Source organism: Pelodiscus sinensis, chromosome 1 (genome assembly GCF_052426305.1).
Source record: "Pelodiscus sinensis isolate ZL-2025 chromosome 1, ASM5242630v1, whole genome shotgun sequence".
NCBI lineage: Eukaryota > Metazoa > Chordata > Testudines > Trionychidae > Pelodiscus > Pelodiscus sinensis.
In genome coordinates, this window is record NC_143052.1 from 83,573,853 (window position 1) to 83,592,694 (window position 18,842).

Genomic DNA, 18,842 nt, shown 5'->3' on the forward strand with positions numbered 1-18,842 from the left:
CAAATCTTTTGAAGTGTTTTAAAAATACTTCTTAAGAATCAGTTATGAAGCTGGCTGTGAAGCCTAAAGTTTAGTACTGAAATTTCAGATGGTCAAAATTCAGAGCTTTTTTGACCCCACCTTTCCCACCGCAAAAAACCCCTCAAACCCTACCACTGAATTTTAACATCAGTTCCAGTTATATTGCATACAGCACAACAGGTAATTGGTGTCAATTTGGAAGGAGAAATAAAATTGTTCAGATCCCAAGAAATAGGCCACAAGTACAAACATGATTGAAGGTGCTTGGAACTTAAACTTCCAGGTTTATTCTAGAAATCAAAATATCTGAAGACATCAAGGAAAAGCTATTTATTATGACATTGTTAATTTCAATCCTCGTTGATTGCATAAGACCAGACAGGTTGGCTGTTTTATTAAAAAGATTCATTTTAAACAAATATTTGAAGACTTAGGACTTCAACTATGTGTTGCTGTATGAAAGCCTGTACCAAAAAAATTTTGATTTTGTCCAAAATTTGTAAAAAAAACCAGACATGACTGACGAACACAAATGCATCTCAGAAAAGTAATCTTTTCTACTAAGTACTTTTATAATTTGTTTGTATTAAAGCCATTCATTCATCTCCCAAAGATTTACCAGTGTTTAAAAGTTTCATTCAAGGTACAAGACTGAAGCTTTTAAACTTTATCTTGAAGATCCATTTAAGCCAAATTATGGCCACCGTAGCAAAACACAACATCAGATAGGTAATCAAGCATGCATGTTAACACAATTTGCAGAGTTATACTTCTGTTTCAGTAGTCTGCCATAGCTTTTTAAAGAGTCTATTTCTGATCCACTTTCAAGTCTTTGGCCACCAGCATTGCAGCCACAGGGTGCATGTATGCTTTATGCTTCATGAACGTGCTGACAGCTTGATCACGAGACTTCTCAAAGTTGTAAAGGTCCCTGAAAGAAATTCCATAATATAAGTATAAACGAGAAACTAATCTGAATATGGATTTTCACCTGAAAATATTATTCTTACGCTGATAATTTTATATGAAATTATCCTTTACATAAATCTTTCTGCTCTAATCTAAGTTTGCTTGGTTTTTATGTTAAAAATTGATACCATAACTTCAATTTGCTCTTCAAATAATTAAATATACGTATGTTCAAAGTTTTATCATCAGTCACTTACTTTAGAAAGATGCAGATGTTATGATTTTTCTAAGAAATCTGCTCTAGTTCTAAGAGGAATTAATTCAAAGACGACTTATTGGCTGTGCTGAATAGGAGTAACCACAATACAAAATAAAGCAGACCTTTGTAAGTTCTGCACGTGATTCTTACTTAAACAAGGGACGAGTAAACTTCAGAAAGATGCAGATTTTATGATTTTTCTAAGAAATCTGCTCTAGTTCTAAGAGGAATTACAGGCAGTCCCTGGGTTACATGGATCCGACTTACATCGGATCCCTACTTACAGTGAGAGGCAACCCCGCACTAGCTGCTTCCCCCCAGCAGACCAGGGAGACGCGGAGCGGCTTTTCTCAGCAGACACCTCAGCTTGAGAATAAAGGACTGAGGGAAGTGAGGTGTGGGAGAATAAAACTGAGCTCTGGAGAAATGTTTGGCTAGAGTTTACCCTACAATATGTACCAGTTCCGACTTACATACAAATTCAACTTAAGAACAAACCTACAGTCCCTATCTTGTACGTAACCCGGGGACTGCCTGTAATTCAAAGACAACTTATTGGCTGTACTGAATAGGAGTAACCACAATACAAAATAAAGCAGACCTTTGTAAGTTCTGCACGTGATTCTTACCTAAACAAGGGACGAGTAAACTTCAGCCTGCCTTGTTCTGTAGCCATTTTTAGAGCCAGAGGAATAGCTTCCTCCCAGCTGGCTAGGATGCAGAGGCGTAACCATCTGAAAAATGTAGTAAAACATAAATTTTTCCTCTCAGGTGACTGTCCATTTTTGTTCATAGCAGTTTTCAACCTATCTTCTATTACTAATACCCAATATGATGTTCCCTAAATCCACCCTAAGAATGAAGAGGTCATTCTACTAAATGTGCAACATGACAATCAGATAAATACTTTAAGTTCATGAAACTGAACTGGGTCTCTGGGTTTCCTGATACAAATTCTTGCAATTATTTCATACTGAATTTTGCAATTATTTCTCTTATAATGGATGTACACATTCGCAAAGAGGCAATTATACCAATCAGGGACCCATTGATCAGGGTGCTGATACTTGGTGAAAATCACTACATAGCGGTAAATGCCTATTTGCAAGCTCATATTTTTATAATAAATTTGCTTTATTTTTATTTTTAAAAATAAAGCAAATGTAATAGAACTCAGTATCAGTATATTAACTGGGAACTACATTCTAAAAAACTTAAATGTCAGTGATAAATGGCAAAGGATTACTGTACACCTAGCGAGATACGACACGAAATCACCACCACGAAAACTCTGTGGCAAGTTTGTTACAAGGGAAAACTAGGTAATGTTGCCAGTTCTAAAAAAGTTATAATATAATACCTCACAGTAATATATTTTTAGAGTTCCAGCAACATAATTAGGGGTACAGATATGTTTTAAGCATATATAAGTACAACAGACAAAGAAATTTACAGTGAAAGTTATAAACTAGAATTATTGGGCATATAAGAATTTTTTGTCTGATAAGTAGAAATTTTGGAAAAGTGTTCACTTTAAAGACAGCATGTACTCTATGGAGAAAGTCACATTTAAAAGTGAAGTGGACACAGCATAAGAACAGACTAGATAACTTCTAATTTCTGATGCTCAGACTGGAATATATTTTTCCATTGCATCATTAGTTAGTACACAGGAATATTGCACATGTAAGAGTTACATGTACTAGAAGTCATTACTATTCAAGTGCGCCCGGTTACATTTTAGTATCATGGAACTTCTCACATTGTATGAGGTAGTATTTTTCCTTATCAAATACTTTGCATGTGGCAATTTCCATACTCTTACTAACCTGAATCTTATTTCAGAATTGTTTACATCATTGAAGTTGTAAACTTCCTGCATTCGCTTTACATGTGACACTGGAAGTGGTGCCTAAAAAAAAAGTTGCAAAATTAGCAGAATGAGAAAGGAATACTTCAACTCATGTTTTCTGAGAGAGGCAAGATTTAGAAGGAAGACTCATTACAAGGGAGAAAATATTTATCAATAGCTATGAGGTTTCTGTTAAGTGCTTGCACATTTTCTCCATTTGCTACAATCCACCTTAGGAAGGAAGGAGCAAGGGATAAATAGGCTTTGTCCACACTAGAGATGTAAACTCTGATTTAATCAGTTAACCGGTTAACTACTTAAACAGAGAGGGGTGATGCAACGTGGCTGTTCTGGCAGAATGGGGGCCTGTTGCAGGTAGCGGCTGGGCCCCTTGCACTGCACTGCAAGTGAGGAGCTGCACCAGCCCAGCCAGGCCACGAGTTAACTGACATCCCTAGTCCTCATTAGCACTTTTATTGGTAAAAAAACCTCCCCCCATTGGCCAATGTCAGTTTCACTGACAAAAAGCGCTGGTGTGGACAGTGCTATATCAGAGGGGGAAGCTCTCATGCCTACATAGCTACCGCTGCACGCGGGGCATGGTTTAACTATAGAGCAACTACACAGGAGCTACAGAGGTACAGATGTGCAGCTAAGATCCGTGGTGTAGACACAGCTTTAGTCTCTGAAGTATTAGTACAGACCTAGTATTACTGAAACCCTCCAAACTAGGAGCCCTTTGGGTACTGTTTTAATCAAAGCTTAGTCACACAATATACAAAAGCTAAATTCAAACAAATCACTTCTCAAATTTTGTTTATGCCTCCTTGACTGAAAATCTCATGCTGCCCATCAGGTGAAGAATCAAGGAAGATCTGGAGGTCTCTTAGCAGCTGTCCCCAAAAAAACAGCAAGAGATTTTAAATAGAATCACTAAGGATTTTCAGAAGCATAAAGCAATGTACATGCTCCCTAGTTTTACAAAACAGATTTATGCCTTTGCTTGCATTCTTAGGAGGTCACCCTACTTCTAGCCTGCACTTACCTCCAATAGCAACAGTCCCAGGAACTCAATCAACTGATGGGATGACAAATCCTTTAGATCTGCTGAGCTGAATGAGCACAAATCACTGTCTTTGGCCTAAACAAATGAAGAAAAACCGTAGTTAAGAATTGGCTTTATCTACAAAGACATCATCTGTCTGCTTTTGATTTTGGACATCTACATTTAATTTCAAGCAAACATTAAAAGCAATATTTATTATATAAAGTTAAGTTGCAAGGTTACAGAAAATGGACCCAGAAAGGGGAAAGCTGTAGGGCTTGTTCAGACCTGGCAACGAGGGAAGAGGCAAGGGCGGCGCAGGAGGACTGAGGCTGTCCCAGACCAGCCCCTCCCACCCAGACCCCACCCCTTCCAGGAACATGGAGCCAGCCCCACATTGCCCAGAGGCCCGGCAATCCAACAGCCCCACATTGCCCAGAGGCCCAGCAATCCTGTTGGCTCCCCTGGGCTTGTTGAATGTTTTTTTGTTTTCATCGTTGTGTTTCTTATTACAGATAGAGTGCAATGTAAATTTAAGTGATTATTAAAAATACACTAAAAAATGAAGTACAACAATTGCAGTATATACTTCTGCCATAACATGAACTTTCGTCAAGAGGAGAATTAGACTGAAATACTTGTGAAGTAGGGCCAAAAGCCACACAAAAATAAGGATATTGCACCAGGTCCATTTCTCATTTTGTGCACCCTTCAGAAAAACTAAAAGTAAACTGCTACAAATGATCAATGATTTTTGTAATTTGCATTGTTCAGTTTTTATCACAGAGTATACAGTGTCTGCTTTACTAAGGAGGGGCAGTGGGGCTGCCGTCCATGGCGTCTGTCAGAGCTCAAGTCAGCTGTTCCCAGCAGCTCAGCTCCGGCAGCCATGGTGGCTTAGGTGGTGACAGCAGGAGGCACCTCCCTACCCACTCCACACTTGGGGAGATGTGCTTGGGGCCAGAGAGGCACGAAGGAGGGAGGCGTGCGTGCCGCCAACAGCTGCTTCCCTTGCCCCTATGGCTGCTTTTGTCAGCAAGAGGAGGCGGAGCAGGAAGTGCCTCCCCAGAGCTCAGTGCTCCCCCCACCTGCGCAGCCACTTTTGCAGGCGACAGCACTGGGGCTGAGGCAGAGCAGGAGGCGGCTCCCTCCCCCCCGGTGTAGCTACTTTTGTGGTGGCAGCCACAAGTGCTGTAGCTGAGGCACTTCCCTTCCTCCTCCCTCCCATAATGGCCAGCTGGGGCTCTGTGCTCCCTCCACCCACCCACAGAGGCGCAAAATGTACTTGGGGACAGAGGAGGTTTGAAGGAGGAGGGCCGCTCTGCTCTCCCTGCCCATACAGTAGTAATGGCCACTCTCCCATTTGAAGGAGAAGCCTCGCTCTGAGGGTGGGGTGGGGGCATACAGGGGGGTGAGTAAGGGCACGGTGGGGGTCACAGGCCAAGAGGGTGTTGGTGTGGGCAGTAGGGGGTCAGAGCTTAAAGGGTCAAAAGGTATAAAGCAAATATGCATATAAAATTATATTGGTCCACCAATCATTTGTGAATTGGTTTACGAGTCCATGGCATAAAAAAGTTTGGGAACCACTGAGTATAAGAATATATATAATGGGTTTATGAAGGGGATGGTTTGATGAGATAACATGATCTTGGTAACTAATTGACCATTCATTATCAGTGGGAAATAGGTCAATGGAGGGATGATAGGAATTACTAGAGAGAACTTTCTGGGTGTCTGGCTGGTGAGTCTTGCCCACATGCTCAGGGTTTAGCTGATCGCCATATTTGGGATCGGGAAGGTATTTTCCTCCAGGGTAGATTGGCAGAGGCCCTGGAGGTTTTTCGCCTTCCTCTGTAGCATGGGGTACAGATCACAGCTGGAGGATTCTCTGCATCTTGGGGTCTTCAAAGTACTTGAAGGCTTCAATATCTGAGATATAGGTGAGAGGATTATTCTAGGAGGGGTGGGTGAGATTCTGTGGCCTGCACTGTGCAGGGGGTCAGACTAGATGATCATAATGGTCCCTTCTGACCTTAAAGTCTATGAGTCTATAATCAGTAATGGAGACTTGCTGCCATTTGTGCCTAAGATGCTGCAAGACTATGTGTTATTTTTCAAGTTTTTTCAGTTACAGACTATCCCTCTGAAGCTTTTGCCATGTGTGCAATTTTCAAAAAAAATGTTGATATGCAATTTAGTGCATGTAATGTACAAATTGAGAAATCCTTGATATTTAGCTGTTTAAGTACTCGGTTTACAAGCACAATGCAGTTTCTCATTTCAAGAAGTTGCAGCTCCTTTACAGATGCCTTTTGAAATTTTAGCCTATCAAATAATGTAAATATTCATGAAAGTATTTGCCTCACACACACAATTTCTTTGGCTACCGAGAATAATGAGAAGAATTCACATTCCATAGAGCTAGCAACTAGTTTGTAATAGTTAAAAGATCTAAAACAGGTTTCCAAGCTGGGGGGGGGGGGGCGTGAAGAAATTCCATGGGGGAGGGGGGGTGCAAGACGACCCATCCCTCCCCCACCAACCCTCCCCCCAAGAAAGAGCCCAGTCCGTCCGGGAAAAAAATTCAGAAAATACCACGTGAAATGGTATTTTCTGTTTTTCCTGGCTCAGGCATCTGTTGGAACATGCACAGCCTGGGCAGACCTGGGGTGGAGGGGGGTAAGGATGGAGTAGCCCAGGCAGACTTCAAAATTGCTCCCTTAAAAGGGCACTGCCTGTCCTGCTCTTAAAAGGGCAACCTTTTTTTGGGGGGGGGGGGCGGGGGAGGAAACAACTTTTCCCCTGGAGTACTGGCACCTTTTCTTTACACTGGTCTCAGGAATTAAAGGGGCCATGACTGTTTTTTGGGCCCGATCAGTTCCTTTTTTTTTTTTTGCTTGATAAGTTTTGATGCTATTTTTGGGGGATGGGGGTTTCTCAAAAATCAAAAAGGGAGCATGATGCTGAAAAGTTTGGGAACCACTGATCTAAACTATCTGTAGAATTTTTTTTAACAACTCACTTTGATCCATTTTTGGCTCAAGGCAACACAAGCATTTGATAGCGTCATATCATATCTGAAAAAGAGGGAAAACAAAGAATTACATTTTAAGAAGAGTGAGTAACTCCATGTGCATTCAATGGGCATTGTAACCCAGCTGTGTAAATGTGGCAAGATTGCCTGCAATTAGGCTTGGAAGGATTTGATTTTTATTGGCAGGTGCTGGTAAATATCAATCTCAATATACACAAATGGATGGAAATACATTTCCATCAACAACTGAAACTTACAGATCGTCAAAGTAGGTAAAATGGCAATTGAAAACTTAAGAGCCAAAACTTAGTAATTTAGATTTTTGAATTAAGTTTCTTACAAATGGATTAGCAATTGAATAGTATGGTATGATTTGTTGATTTAAAATATTTTGTTTGTATATTTTTACAGTAACTCCACTCTTCAGGATATTTGTGACTTCTCTTGTGAATACTGCTATTTTCCATTGGTAGCTACATACTGATCAATAGTGTATCGTATAGTCAACCTCACAACACACACGTATTCAAAAAACATATATACTCCATCTAGTTGGACAATGCAAGGTTTTTTCTTGCAGAGATTTCTACTAGGGAAGTTACACTTTGAATTTTTTTCTATTATCTGTGGGAACCAAACCCCCCCCCCCCCCCCCCCCCCCAAAACCATACCACACCACAGACATGTTTCCTCCAACATTTTTCAAATTTGGAGAAGTATCAATTCATATTTCTCACATGCTCAAAGACCTCTGGAAAACCTTATTTTCTGAAAATATCTGGATGTTTTCTGACTAGCTCTAGTACAGATTTTTTTCAAATACTTAATTGATGTTTGGGGATAACACACAAAATGTGTATCTAGACTAAAGGGTTTTCTCGAAAAAAGTGGCCTTTTTTCGAAAAAACTTCCCCTGTGTCTAGACTGCTGCTGCGTTCTTTTGAAAGTAAATTGAAAGAACGCAGCAGTTTTTTCAACCTTGGAAGACCTCGTTTTACGAGGAAGAATGCCTTTTTTCTAAAGTGCTCTTTCGAAAAAAGGCGCTATGTAATGCAAACTGTGCTTTTTTGAAAGAGAGCATCCAGACTGCCTTTTCGAGTGGCTATAGTCTAGACACTCTTTTTTGAAAGAGGCTTGCAGTCTAGATGTAGCCAAACATTTTAGGTGAGAAAGATAACAGAAGAGAGCAAAAATTACTTTGGTTTTACTGGTGGCATGCCAGGACTGTGCATCCATGTATTCCAGTCAACTTTGTTAAGAACATCCACCTGCAAACAACAAAGATTCTTATTCAGTTTACTATCTAAGTGTTAAGAGAAAAAAGTGCAATTTGCAATTTTAATCAGTTTAAATCTTGAATTTGGGTTTGCATTTGCATGAACAGCTTGATCTAAAACTGATGATTCCTAATGTGGTTTTACTTTTGAGTAAATGCACTGAACCCCAAACCCATATTTTGAAGATTCTGTGTTACAGTTTTACAGATTTGTCTATTTAGGAAACAGGGTGATGAGGTATAAGCCATTAGACTTTTTTTTTTACGACAGTAGTACTTTATCATATGGAGCATCTTCAACTTGAAGCTATGCCATAAAAGTAGGATATACTCTACCCATGTCATACAATTGTAAGATCTTAGCCTGAAGGAACATCCCAACCTTATCCTTGAAGTAGGAATACAAGAACTTCTTCCAATCCTCAGTCACAGCACTCTTATAGGCAAACTTCTGAATATAAGCCTTCAAGAAGCCAATGAAGACATCTACATTAAAAAAAAAACTCAATTAACAAAACCAGTGGTTGAAAGCAAAGCAAGAATCTTTTCTAAAAATAGAACTATTAATACGTACCTGGCCCTCCAAGAATCTGTTCAAGGTAGAAAAGCAAAGCAAAGCCTTTCTCATATGGAACAGAAGAATATGCAACATCAGGGTCTACTCCATTCAAATTAGGGATCAGGTTAGTGAAAGGACTTGTGTCTCCAAGTGTATTTATCTGTAACAATATTATACGCAAATATTCATCCAGAATGGCTCCAGAATTAGCACCTTCCTTATACAGCTATCTTTCATCCAAGACCAAGATTACCATGCTTTGACTTGCTGAAGTTCCTGAATTAGTAATAGCCTATATTAATGCTGGTTTGGGCACTATAGCAACTTTTCATCTTAGGGCTGATCTGTACTACAAATACTTTGCTGGTATAACTACACTGACAAAGCCCCCTAGTGAAGCCTCAGCTTATGCAAGTTTAAAAAGGATCTTTTTCTCAGTACAGCTAAACCTTCCTGAACTGGCTGCATCCACATGCAAGATTTTGCCTGCACAGCTGCTTTAGTTAGGGGTGAGATATAATCATTCCTTACTCACAGGCTATGCTAGCCTTTTGATCATGCTCCCGTGATTTATTTCCATTATTGCCACAGTATCCCTTAAAGGAGGAGTCACTATGGTAACAACCTCTTTCCCCATACTGGAATCACAGTTTATTTACTCCTTCAAAAAAATTGAAGTTACTATTGACAGAATGAAACAAAACTGTTAATCCTAAAGAGGTGAGAGATTTCTCTTGGAGGTGCTGGCAGGCGGGAGATGAGGGGGAAATTGGCTTCATTTTATAAAAAATATTCAGAGAGTCAAGTACCACTACCAAAACTGCTTAAATGTATTAGCACGTTATGGGCACTACAGCAAGTCAAATGCATTGCAGTAGGAGTGTCAGTCCTTTGTGCCATGGTCTGAACTCTCAAATGAACAGCGTTTTGTGGGAAATTCCACATTTCAATCAAATCATGTTCCTTGTTCCACTGCAAAATAAATTATTATTCAGATATGAGGCCATGTTCCCCACAAAATACCTTTTAACACAGGGAAAGATGCTCTAAGATGGCAGAGGGGTAAATGTGAGTGTGCACGTATGCTATCTGTATTTCTTTAATACTGCGAATAAGGCCTTACACCCAACTCCAGAGGGAAGTGAAGAATTTCCCTGTCACAATATTTTACAAATAAAGTTAACAATCAGCAAAGCTGGAAATAGAAGCCAAGTCTACAGACTACTCTGCTCAGCCATACTTTTTCAGATTGATTGCCTGAAATATGCTTAGCTACCCCATTGCTAATCACTAGACTGACCCCTCTCAATACAGAACCCAAATATCAGCATTCCAGATCTTCAATACTCAACTGTATACGACACCTGAGCTTTATTGTATATTTCAGTTATTTTGCAGACATTTCAATTGATACATCACACACTACAATATCTAAAGTTTGAAAAGGGGTGCCATGGCTATGGCTACCACAAAAAGGCAACTTTTAGCTGAACATTGGCACAAAGGGCTGTCGCTCCTACTGCATATACTTTATGCAGTATTGCTTGTATAATAAGGGTTCACAATTATTCTGCTATAGTTTGGGATGAAATTCAGCTTTTCAGAAGATCCCTAAGACTTAAAGAGTTGAGCTGAATTATGCACTTCTGAAAACATTACCATGATCTGCAAATCAAGCAGTGTCATGTTTATACTGACCAATATATAGATCCATAAACATACACTTCCACTGGAACTAGTTACCGTATTTTGTAATTCTCTCCAACCTCCCAGGGCTTGGAAGTTCCTGAACTCTTCACCGAACAGCCGTCCACCAATCCTGCGTTCCAAGTAAACAGTATGTCCCTCATTTAGCCTAGAGAATTATCAAGAACATTGTCATGTTAGATGGCAAAATATTTCCTCAGAACTTTTATAGATGGTAGATAGAATCAATTTTTAATGCACTCAGTATTACACCTACCAAAAATGCTCCCATGTTTCGTTAGTCACCAAGTTTCCTGTCCAGCTATGAGAGATTTCATGAGCAATAACCTAAAAAAAATCCACAGAAAACAAAAACAAAAAACCCCACCCCATGTTAAAAATATAATCTGGTGAGAGGCAGAGGCAGTAAGGGAGGGCAGAATTAATCCATAAGCCCAGGCTTATTGGTTAATTGTGTAGTCAACACGTTGGCATCCTTAATGGTAGGCTATTCCTAACTCAAATATGTGGGCTTTATTAGAACTAAAAACTGTCCCTCTAACATTCTTATTATTATCATCTGTAGTCCTTAATTCCTGCACTGGGTCAGAGACAGCCACGTTCAACTCCGCAGCTTCATATCTGATTTAACGGAATCAATAGAAGCATACAGGCTAGTATGGCCAAAAATAAAGACCAACTTACTCAGCTCTGCCAAACTAAAATTAAGCCCTGGATGGGATGCTGTGGAGAGTGGGGGAAGGGAGGAGAGCGGGTTAGAGCCTGAATCTCTGTAACCAGAACCCAAAGCTTCATACCAGAGTCTGCCACCTCTCCCCACCAGGCCTGAAGCCCAAAGTCGTAGCTTACCAGCCCCGTGAAGATGGAGAACTCACCAGCTCCTTGCTCCTCCAGCACTGTCTCTAGAAGGGAGCAGGGCCAGATTTGCTAATAGCCCCAGCAACCAACACCAAGCTGGTTCATCCATGAACAAAAAGAAGGTAGAGGAGCTGCTATTTTGCATGCACACACTCCCATAGCTCAGAAGGCTGTGACTGCAAGAACAACCTCTGCTTGCTGCATTTGAGAAACACCGTTTTAGAGGGCCATTTGTCAGTATAGTTACATGGGAAGCAGGAGATTCCTTCTATAAAGAGGATACCATTCTGCAAAAATGAGGGTCAAGAAAAGAGTTCCCTGCACCTGAATTTTTTCAAATACAGCTTGATATTAAACTGACCTGCTATGTATTTTGTCATTTTGTAACTAACAGAAAATAAGTAGAATGTCTAAATGAAGACTTAAGATTTAGAAATGTATCTCATTTCCATTGCCATGAATGATTTAACTTAAAGTTATACCATATTTGGTTTGAGGACCTGAAAAAAGTTTATACTTACATTTGATAGGGATTTATCACCTGCCTAGAATAGAAAAATAAATCAAATTACTTTGTCGATTCAAGTTAAATTAAAAATTCATGCACTACACACACCTGTTTGATGCAAGTTCTATGGTTCTGGTAGTCTAAGGATCATTTTATGGTTCTTTAAGCAATATAAATTCAGAGTTCTATGCAAACCTGGAAAGATTTGTTAATAGGTTCTTATGGAAAGCTAAATAATAAAGCACAATAATTTCCCACTTACCAATAATGTAGGAGTCACAAAAGTAAGGCAAGGGTTCTCCATACCACCATAAGGAAAGGAGGGAGGCAAGACTAACAAGTCATACTGTCCCCACACATAAGGCCCTGCCAGATCTTCTGCTGTTTTCAACATGGCTTCAGTCTGAAACACAAGTTCACACTGATTTTTAATTACAAGTAGTAAATACAGGCTATAAGTGTGTGTGTATCATTAGGATCACAAGTCTCTCAAACAGTATCTTGTCACTCGCGTAGCAAGATCAGGAGTTATTTGCAGATCCTTTAAAAAAAGAGAACACTTTCTTTGGTGAAAGTGCGGAGGGGAAAAATTATAATGAGAACAATTGTAGTACAGGCAGTCCCCGACTTACGCGGATCCAACTTACGTCGGATCCGCACTTACGAACGGGGTTCTCTCGCCCCGGAGCTCGCAGGCAGCGATCCGCCACCTCGACCTCCGGGGCGAGAAAAGCTGCTCCCAGAGGCGCGGCACCCCGCTGCCGCTGCGGCTTTCCTCCCCGTGTACCTGGTCTGCTGGGGGGGCGCAGCTAGTCCGTCCCCCCCCCCCCCCCCCCCGCAGACCAGGCTTTTGTTGTGGATCCTGGGGCAGAGCAGCTGGGGCGCTGCCCATTGGTCCTGCAGCACCGCTCTGGGCACTACTGGACCAACCCAGCAGCACCCGAGCTGCTCTGCCCCAGGCGTCCCCAAGTCAGCCGCTGCTGAAACTGACCAGCGCTGACTACAGGAAGCCCGAGGCAGAGTTGCTCTTCCCCAGGCTTCCTGGAATCAGCCGCTGATCAGTTTCAGCAGCAGCTGACTTGGGGACGCTTGGGGTTCTTAAGTTGAATCTGTATGTAAGTCAGAACTGGCGGTCAGTTTCAGCAGCGGCTGAATCTGGACGCCAGTTCCGACTTACATACAGATTCAACTTAAGAACAAACCTACAGTCCCTATCTTGTACGTAACCCCGGGACTGCCTGTACTGTCTGTTTATTTTTAATACTACATAAAATGAGTGAACAGTTAGAAAAATCTTTATCACCGACCTCTGAAAATTCATATGCTGATTTATCCACCAGCTCCTTCTCAGCCCACACCAGCGTCCTTGGGCCAATCTGCCTATAAAAATACAGATTTCAGTTAGACAATGAACTTGAACTGGTGTTCTATGGGAAGCCATTGCAGAGTGGAGAATGGGTTTGATGTATTCACAATAGCCCATACTGCTGAGAAGATGTTCTGGAGAAACCCCTGCTACCCTCATATCACTGCTATTGTGTGTGTTTGAAGGGGAATTAGAGAAACATTGAATCAATGACTAATTTAATTTTAGACACACTTATATGCTTATAGACTTAATGTTCTAGTCCTCCACAGAAAGATAGGTAGGAAAAAGCTACAAGTAAGTACAGTTAAAAAAAATCACAGGTAATGATGATTTTTGTATGGATTATCTAGACAGGATATAAACTGAAGTTCATGCTTTTTAAACTATTACAGTGTTGCAATATTAACACCAACATAACATTCTGAGCCAGATTTAAGCACATCTTTTTGTAAATGAGTGATGAGGTTCTGACTTATGGAGGAGACACATGCTCATGTGGTAGTGAGTAAATTTCTAAATTATTCTCAGAACTAAAAGGTGGGAAAAGAAGAACAAAGACTCAGTGGCTGGATTCTATTCCATTTCTTTCCCTTACAGGGAGAGAGTGGGCTTAATAGTATTCTCTCGTGCTGTGGCTAGATACTTCTTGACATGAGAATAATAAACAAACACTTAAAGACCAGCTAATACACTCAGAAGTGTTCTGAACTGAAGGAGTACATACTTGAATGATACATGAAGGAGCAGCTTAACACTGTTCCACTGATCAAGCGTTTTTTTAAATTTTTAAATTAGGTTCAGGAGTCAAGTAATGTCAAGACTCCCTCACACCTTCTATAACTGCTAAAATTAAGCCAATGTGTAACATGCACTCTTACCTGCTTTCCAAAGCCCCAACCACTAATGCAATCAGGTAGCAGGGTATTGGAACCTAATGGAAGATAAATCATCTATTTAAAATCCTAGTTGTATCTCAGAACTATCACCCACTGAGGTAAACAAAGGAAAACATTATATAAGCGTAGCTGAACATTCACTTTCTTCACAAGCTTCTGCATTGCATTAGCCCCCCAGGACAATTAACTCCCAGGTTCTTGTTTTTCTTTTGCATGATGTGGGTAACATTTACTAGAGATGTCAATGTGTAGTGAACTACAGGATTAACCAATATGCTTTGCCTTATCAGCTGATTCTGTTGACTACATGCACTCCCTCTCCCCCTTGCTGCCTCTATACCAGAAGCAGCAAGGGGGGAGGAAGGGAGAGCAGGAGCCAGTGCCTGTGAGAAGCTGGCTTTAAGCAGGCTCTCCATGAGCACCAGACCCACTTTCCCCACCTCACCCTATGCACTGCTGCCTCTGACAGACAGGCAGCAGTGCAGAGGGCGAGGGGCACAGGCTGGAGCCTATACATCCAGGAAGCCAGCTTCCTAGAAAGGCAGCGAGAGGGGAGAGTCAAAGCCGGTGCTGGGGGGAGCCAGCTTAAAAGCCAGTACCCCACAGCACCAGGTCCATGGTCCCTCCTGCCTATCAGAGGCAGCAGCACAGGAGGGGAGGGGGCAGGAGAGGCTGCCACGAAGCAACCTCTGTCTGCAGTGACCAGCCTCTGTCTACAGGGAGCTTGGACCCCTGCGGACAAGTGCTGCTGCCACTCCGCCACAGGCAGCCAGTATGCGCAGGGAGCTGGTTTTTAAACTGGGTCCCCTTGCAGACCAGCTTCTGCCTACCACCCCGAACTGCTGCCTGATAGATAGGCAGCAGCACTGAGTGGCAGGGGGCTCCTCGGGAATGGAGCCGGAGGGCACTGGCTGCCGGCCCCACCCCTAGGGATTATCGAATAGTTGTGGAACTGCTAAGATTTCATGAGGTTACATGACTATCCAACACCCCTAACATTTACCTGCTGGTGGTAGTAAAAACCAATCCTCACATATAAGCACCACCCCCTCAAGCCTCAGAGCTATCACTTCCACATATATCTTCAGAGGCCCCAGAACTGCAGACCCCACTTTCGGTTAATACTGGAAAATATTTCTATTCATACTACACAAAAGCCATCTGGGCACTATTTTTAGCATGTGTCAAAGGTCACATCTTCCCTCCTAGTCTCCTATACACATCCTAGTTCCATTAGCTTTTATGGGTCACCAAGAGCCTGTTGAGACAAGACACAGTTGTGCCCCAAACTCAAAAGCTAAGGATTGGTTTGTAACAGATGTACTTATAGACTACTTAATTTCCAATCCCAGCCCAAAACAGTAGCCCAAGAGTGTGTCGTCAGTTGTTGGCTGCATGCGTACGTGTTCTTTCTATGTGCTGTGCCAGCTTTGCGAAGGCCTCAATCAAACTGCCCAAAAAGACCACATGCTTGGTTCCATAGTGAAAGCACTCAGCCAGGTTTTTAAACTGGGTCCCCTTGCAGATCAGCTTCTGCCTACCACCCCGAACTACCTAGGAAGCATGGTCCTAAATCTTCCGTGTAATTACACTAGAACAAGTATGGTCGTTGTAATGGACTCAGCTCTGTGATGGTGGGACTTTGTATTACCCTTTGGATGGGCAAAGACACTCCCCCTGCAATCCCTCTTTTAAAGACAGATACAAAGAAGTTATGCATTGCCCCTCTGGCATAGTTTGTTACTACTTATCACCTTATACCCATCCTTAGGATGGGTAAATGTCCTATATTATGTTGAGTTAGTGTGCTTACGTGGTGCTGAAAGCAACAGCATCTCAATTTCAGTTTATACCAAACTGTTTCTTCCTGCCTTGACTCCCCTCCTTTGGACACCTGCACAGGCAATTGAGGAATCCAAATCCTCCCAACCAGTCTCTTGCACATTACTCGTAGGGAATTTCTGCACAATTGCAGTTTAGAGTTACACCAAGATACACTAGGTAGCATCAGTGATGTAATTTGTTCTGCATATGTTATCTTGTACATTAGTGTTGCTCAAAGAGATGTGGCTACACATTGGCTTTCTACCACCATCACATAGACAGGAAGAATATAGAGGACAACCACAAAAAAATTATTTTTGTATTTGGGATCAAAATAAACTGCTGTAATTTTTGTTCCTCTTCTTGTGGAACAACTCCATAGTGAAGTGACTATATCCTTCATTTATTGTCAAATTAATTATAAAATAGTAAATAAAAATGCATTTATGATTCTATGGTTATCTATCGAAAGGATCACATCACCACATGATTTTAGGGGTTGGGTTTTACGTGTTCACTTCAAAGGACTCAAGAACAGAAGCTCAAATCTATTTAGTTGTGTTCCAACAGATCTTTAAATTGCAGGTTGGTAAGTCACCAATAGTTTGAAGTTTCAGATCTCAGTGGATTAACAGACCATGTACTTTTGTTTAGGAAAGCTGTTCCTCATTGCACCACTTACTCTCAAAGCCAAGGAGAAACAAGTGCTATAGAAAAAAATTAGACACGTTTGTCCCAAACAAGTAGGTTTCCTGGCCATCAACCACACAAGACTAATATTTGTGTTATGGAATTTGTTGCTTTAAAAAATAAATCTCATCTTGCTCACATGTGCAGTAAAGTTTCCATGAGCCCGACTATTATAAATTACAGCACATATACAAGCACAGACTTGTGCAGGTTTCATACACACAGTACTTCAAGTCAATACAAAACTGTGCCAGGCTTCATGAAGTTTTCCTAGTTTTGTTTAAAAGACCTATGATTTTACCTTTTGACTAAAACGATATATCCTCCTGTTGCAATCTTCTGGGTCAGGCATCTCTCCATCACGACTGGCACTCATGAGAGCCACCAGTTCTTTAGGAACAGATACCTAAATAATGAGAAAGGAAAAAATCAATTGCGAGCAAGTCGAAATACAACTGAGACTGTATGAGCAATCTTTGGAAAGTATTAGCTGCCCGCCAACATTACAGGCAGTCCCCGGGTTACGTACAAGATAGGGATTGCAGGTTTGTTCTTAAGTTGAATCTGTATGTAAGTCGGAACTGGCATCCAGATTCAGCTGCTGCTGAAACTGACCAGCGCTGACTACAAGAAGCCCGAGGCAGAGTTGCTCTGCCCCGGCTTCCTGGAATCAGCCACTGACCAGTTTCAACAGGCTGAATCTGGACGCCAGTTCCGACTTACATACAGATTCAACTTAAGAACCCCAGGCGTCCCCAAGTCAGCTGCTGCTGAAACTGATCAGCGGCTGATTCCAGGAAGCCCGGGGCAGAGCAACTCTGCCTCGGGCTTCCTGTAGTCAGCACTGGTCAGTTTCAGCAGCGGCTGACTTGGGGATGCCTGGGGCAGAGCAGCTGGGGTGCTGCTGGGTTGGTCCAGTAGCGCCCAGAGCGGCACTGCGGGACCAGCCGGCAGCGCCCCAGCTTCTCTACCACAGGCGTCCGGAGAAAAGCCTGGTCTGCTGGGGGGAGGGGGCGTACTAACTACCCCCCCCCCCCCAGCAGACCAGGGAGACGCGGGCGGCAGACCGAGACGCACCGCGGTCCCGCCGCCCGGGTCCTCCGCAGCTTTGCTCCGTGTCTCCCTGGTCTGCTGGAGCCAGCAGACCAGGGAGACGGGGAGCAAAGCCTCTGAGGACGCTGGCAGCGGGACAGCCACGGCGCGTCTGGGCTGTCCCGCTGCCGGCGTCCTCAGAGGCTTTGCTCCCCATCTCCCTGGTCTGCTGGAGACGCGGAGCAAACCCCGTTTGTAACTGCGGATCCGACATAAGTCGGATCCACGTAACTCGGGGACTGCCTGTATATCATATGCTGTGAACTGCTGTAAGTATTTAGGTTACGCTAATATTTTACATTAAACTGTCTCACTTTTGCCATAACTAGATAATTTGCCTTCCCTCTAACACAGGCAACGTTTAACCAACCAGAAGGGCTGTTTTAGACTGATGCATATTTCTTTCCCCTTTTAAGATTCCCAACTCACTTCCTCAATGCACTCCTATGTTTTACTGCCTCAAAAAGAAGAAAAGGTTAAAAAGACCCAATACCACCAACACACCAAGTCCATATATTCTGGTGTTGGATTTTTAAAAAGGGGATTAATACTTTAAGTGACAGCTAACTGAAAATCAAACCCTTCTGTGAATCGAGTTAAATGTCGTTTCCAATATCTCCCCTATGCTATTTTTGTGGTTTTATAATCCTAATTTGAAGTCTCCCTCCTCTTCCTGAGTGAAGATAAAAATATAAATGAACAAAGGGAAATGACTGAGTATACAGGGTAAGACTGCAAAACTGTACACAAAGTGCTATCAAACATAAGGAAACAAGTTGAAAAACAGATGAAAATATTTGTATTTCAACCTTTCGGAAATGATAATCTTAGCAGGTATTTGTAAACAGATTTTTCACACAAATGTGACTAAGTTGACTGTCTTCAAACTTTCCCATATTTTGAAACATTCCACATTTTTAATTTAGACTTGTTGACTCAACAG

At 41.9% G+C, this 18,842-nt stretch overlaps 1 protein-coding gene across 1 annotated transcript in view; it reads right to left on the reverse strand.

Annotated features, from left to right (window-relative positions):
- Nucleotides 1-336: 336 nt before the first annotated feature.
- Nucleotides 337-18,842, reverse strand: part of LTA4H (leukotriene A4 hydrolase) — a 30,811-nt gene continuing 12,305 nt past the window's right edge. The window contains exons 5-19 of the mRNA XM_075933721.2: nucleotides 17,109-17,213; nucleotides 14,276-14,328; nucleotides 13,336-13,408; nucleotides 12,291-12,431; nucleotides 12,042-12,065; nucleotides 10,919-10,989; nucleotides 10,699-10,810; nucleotides 8,971-9,115; nucleotides 8,779-8,882; nucleotides 8,318-8,388; nucleotides 7,109-7,163; nucleotides 4,087-4,182; nucleotides 3,019-3,101; nucleotides 1,819-1,923; nucleotides 337-952 (exon numbers count right to left, since the gene is read on the reverse strand). Of these exons, the coding sequence (XP_075789836.2) occupies nucleotides 829-952; nucleotides 1,819-1,923; nucleotides 3,019-3,101; nucleotides 4,087-4,182; nucleotides 7,109-7,163; nucleotides 8,318-8,388; nucleotides 8,779-8,882; nucleotides 8,971-9,115; nucleotides 10,699-10,810; nucleotides 10,919-10,989; nucleotides 12,042-12,065; nucleotides 12,291-12,431; nucleotides 13,336-13,408; nucleotides 14,276-14,328; nucleotides 17,109-17,213 (1,362 nt within the window). The 3' untranslated portion in view covers nucleotides 337-828. The remainder of the gene's footprint in view (nucleotides 953-1,818; nucleotides 1,924-3,018; nucleotides 3,102-4,086; nucleotides 4,183-7,108; nucleotides 7,164-8,317; nucleotides 8,389-8,778; nucleotides 8,883-8,970; nucleotides 9,116-10,698; nucleotides 10,811-10,918; nucleotides 10,990-12,041; nucleotides 12,066-12,290; nucleotides 12,432-13,335; nucleotides 13,409-14,275; nucleotides 14,329-17,108; nucleotides 17,214-18,842) is intronic.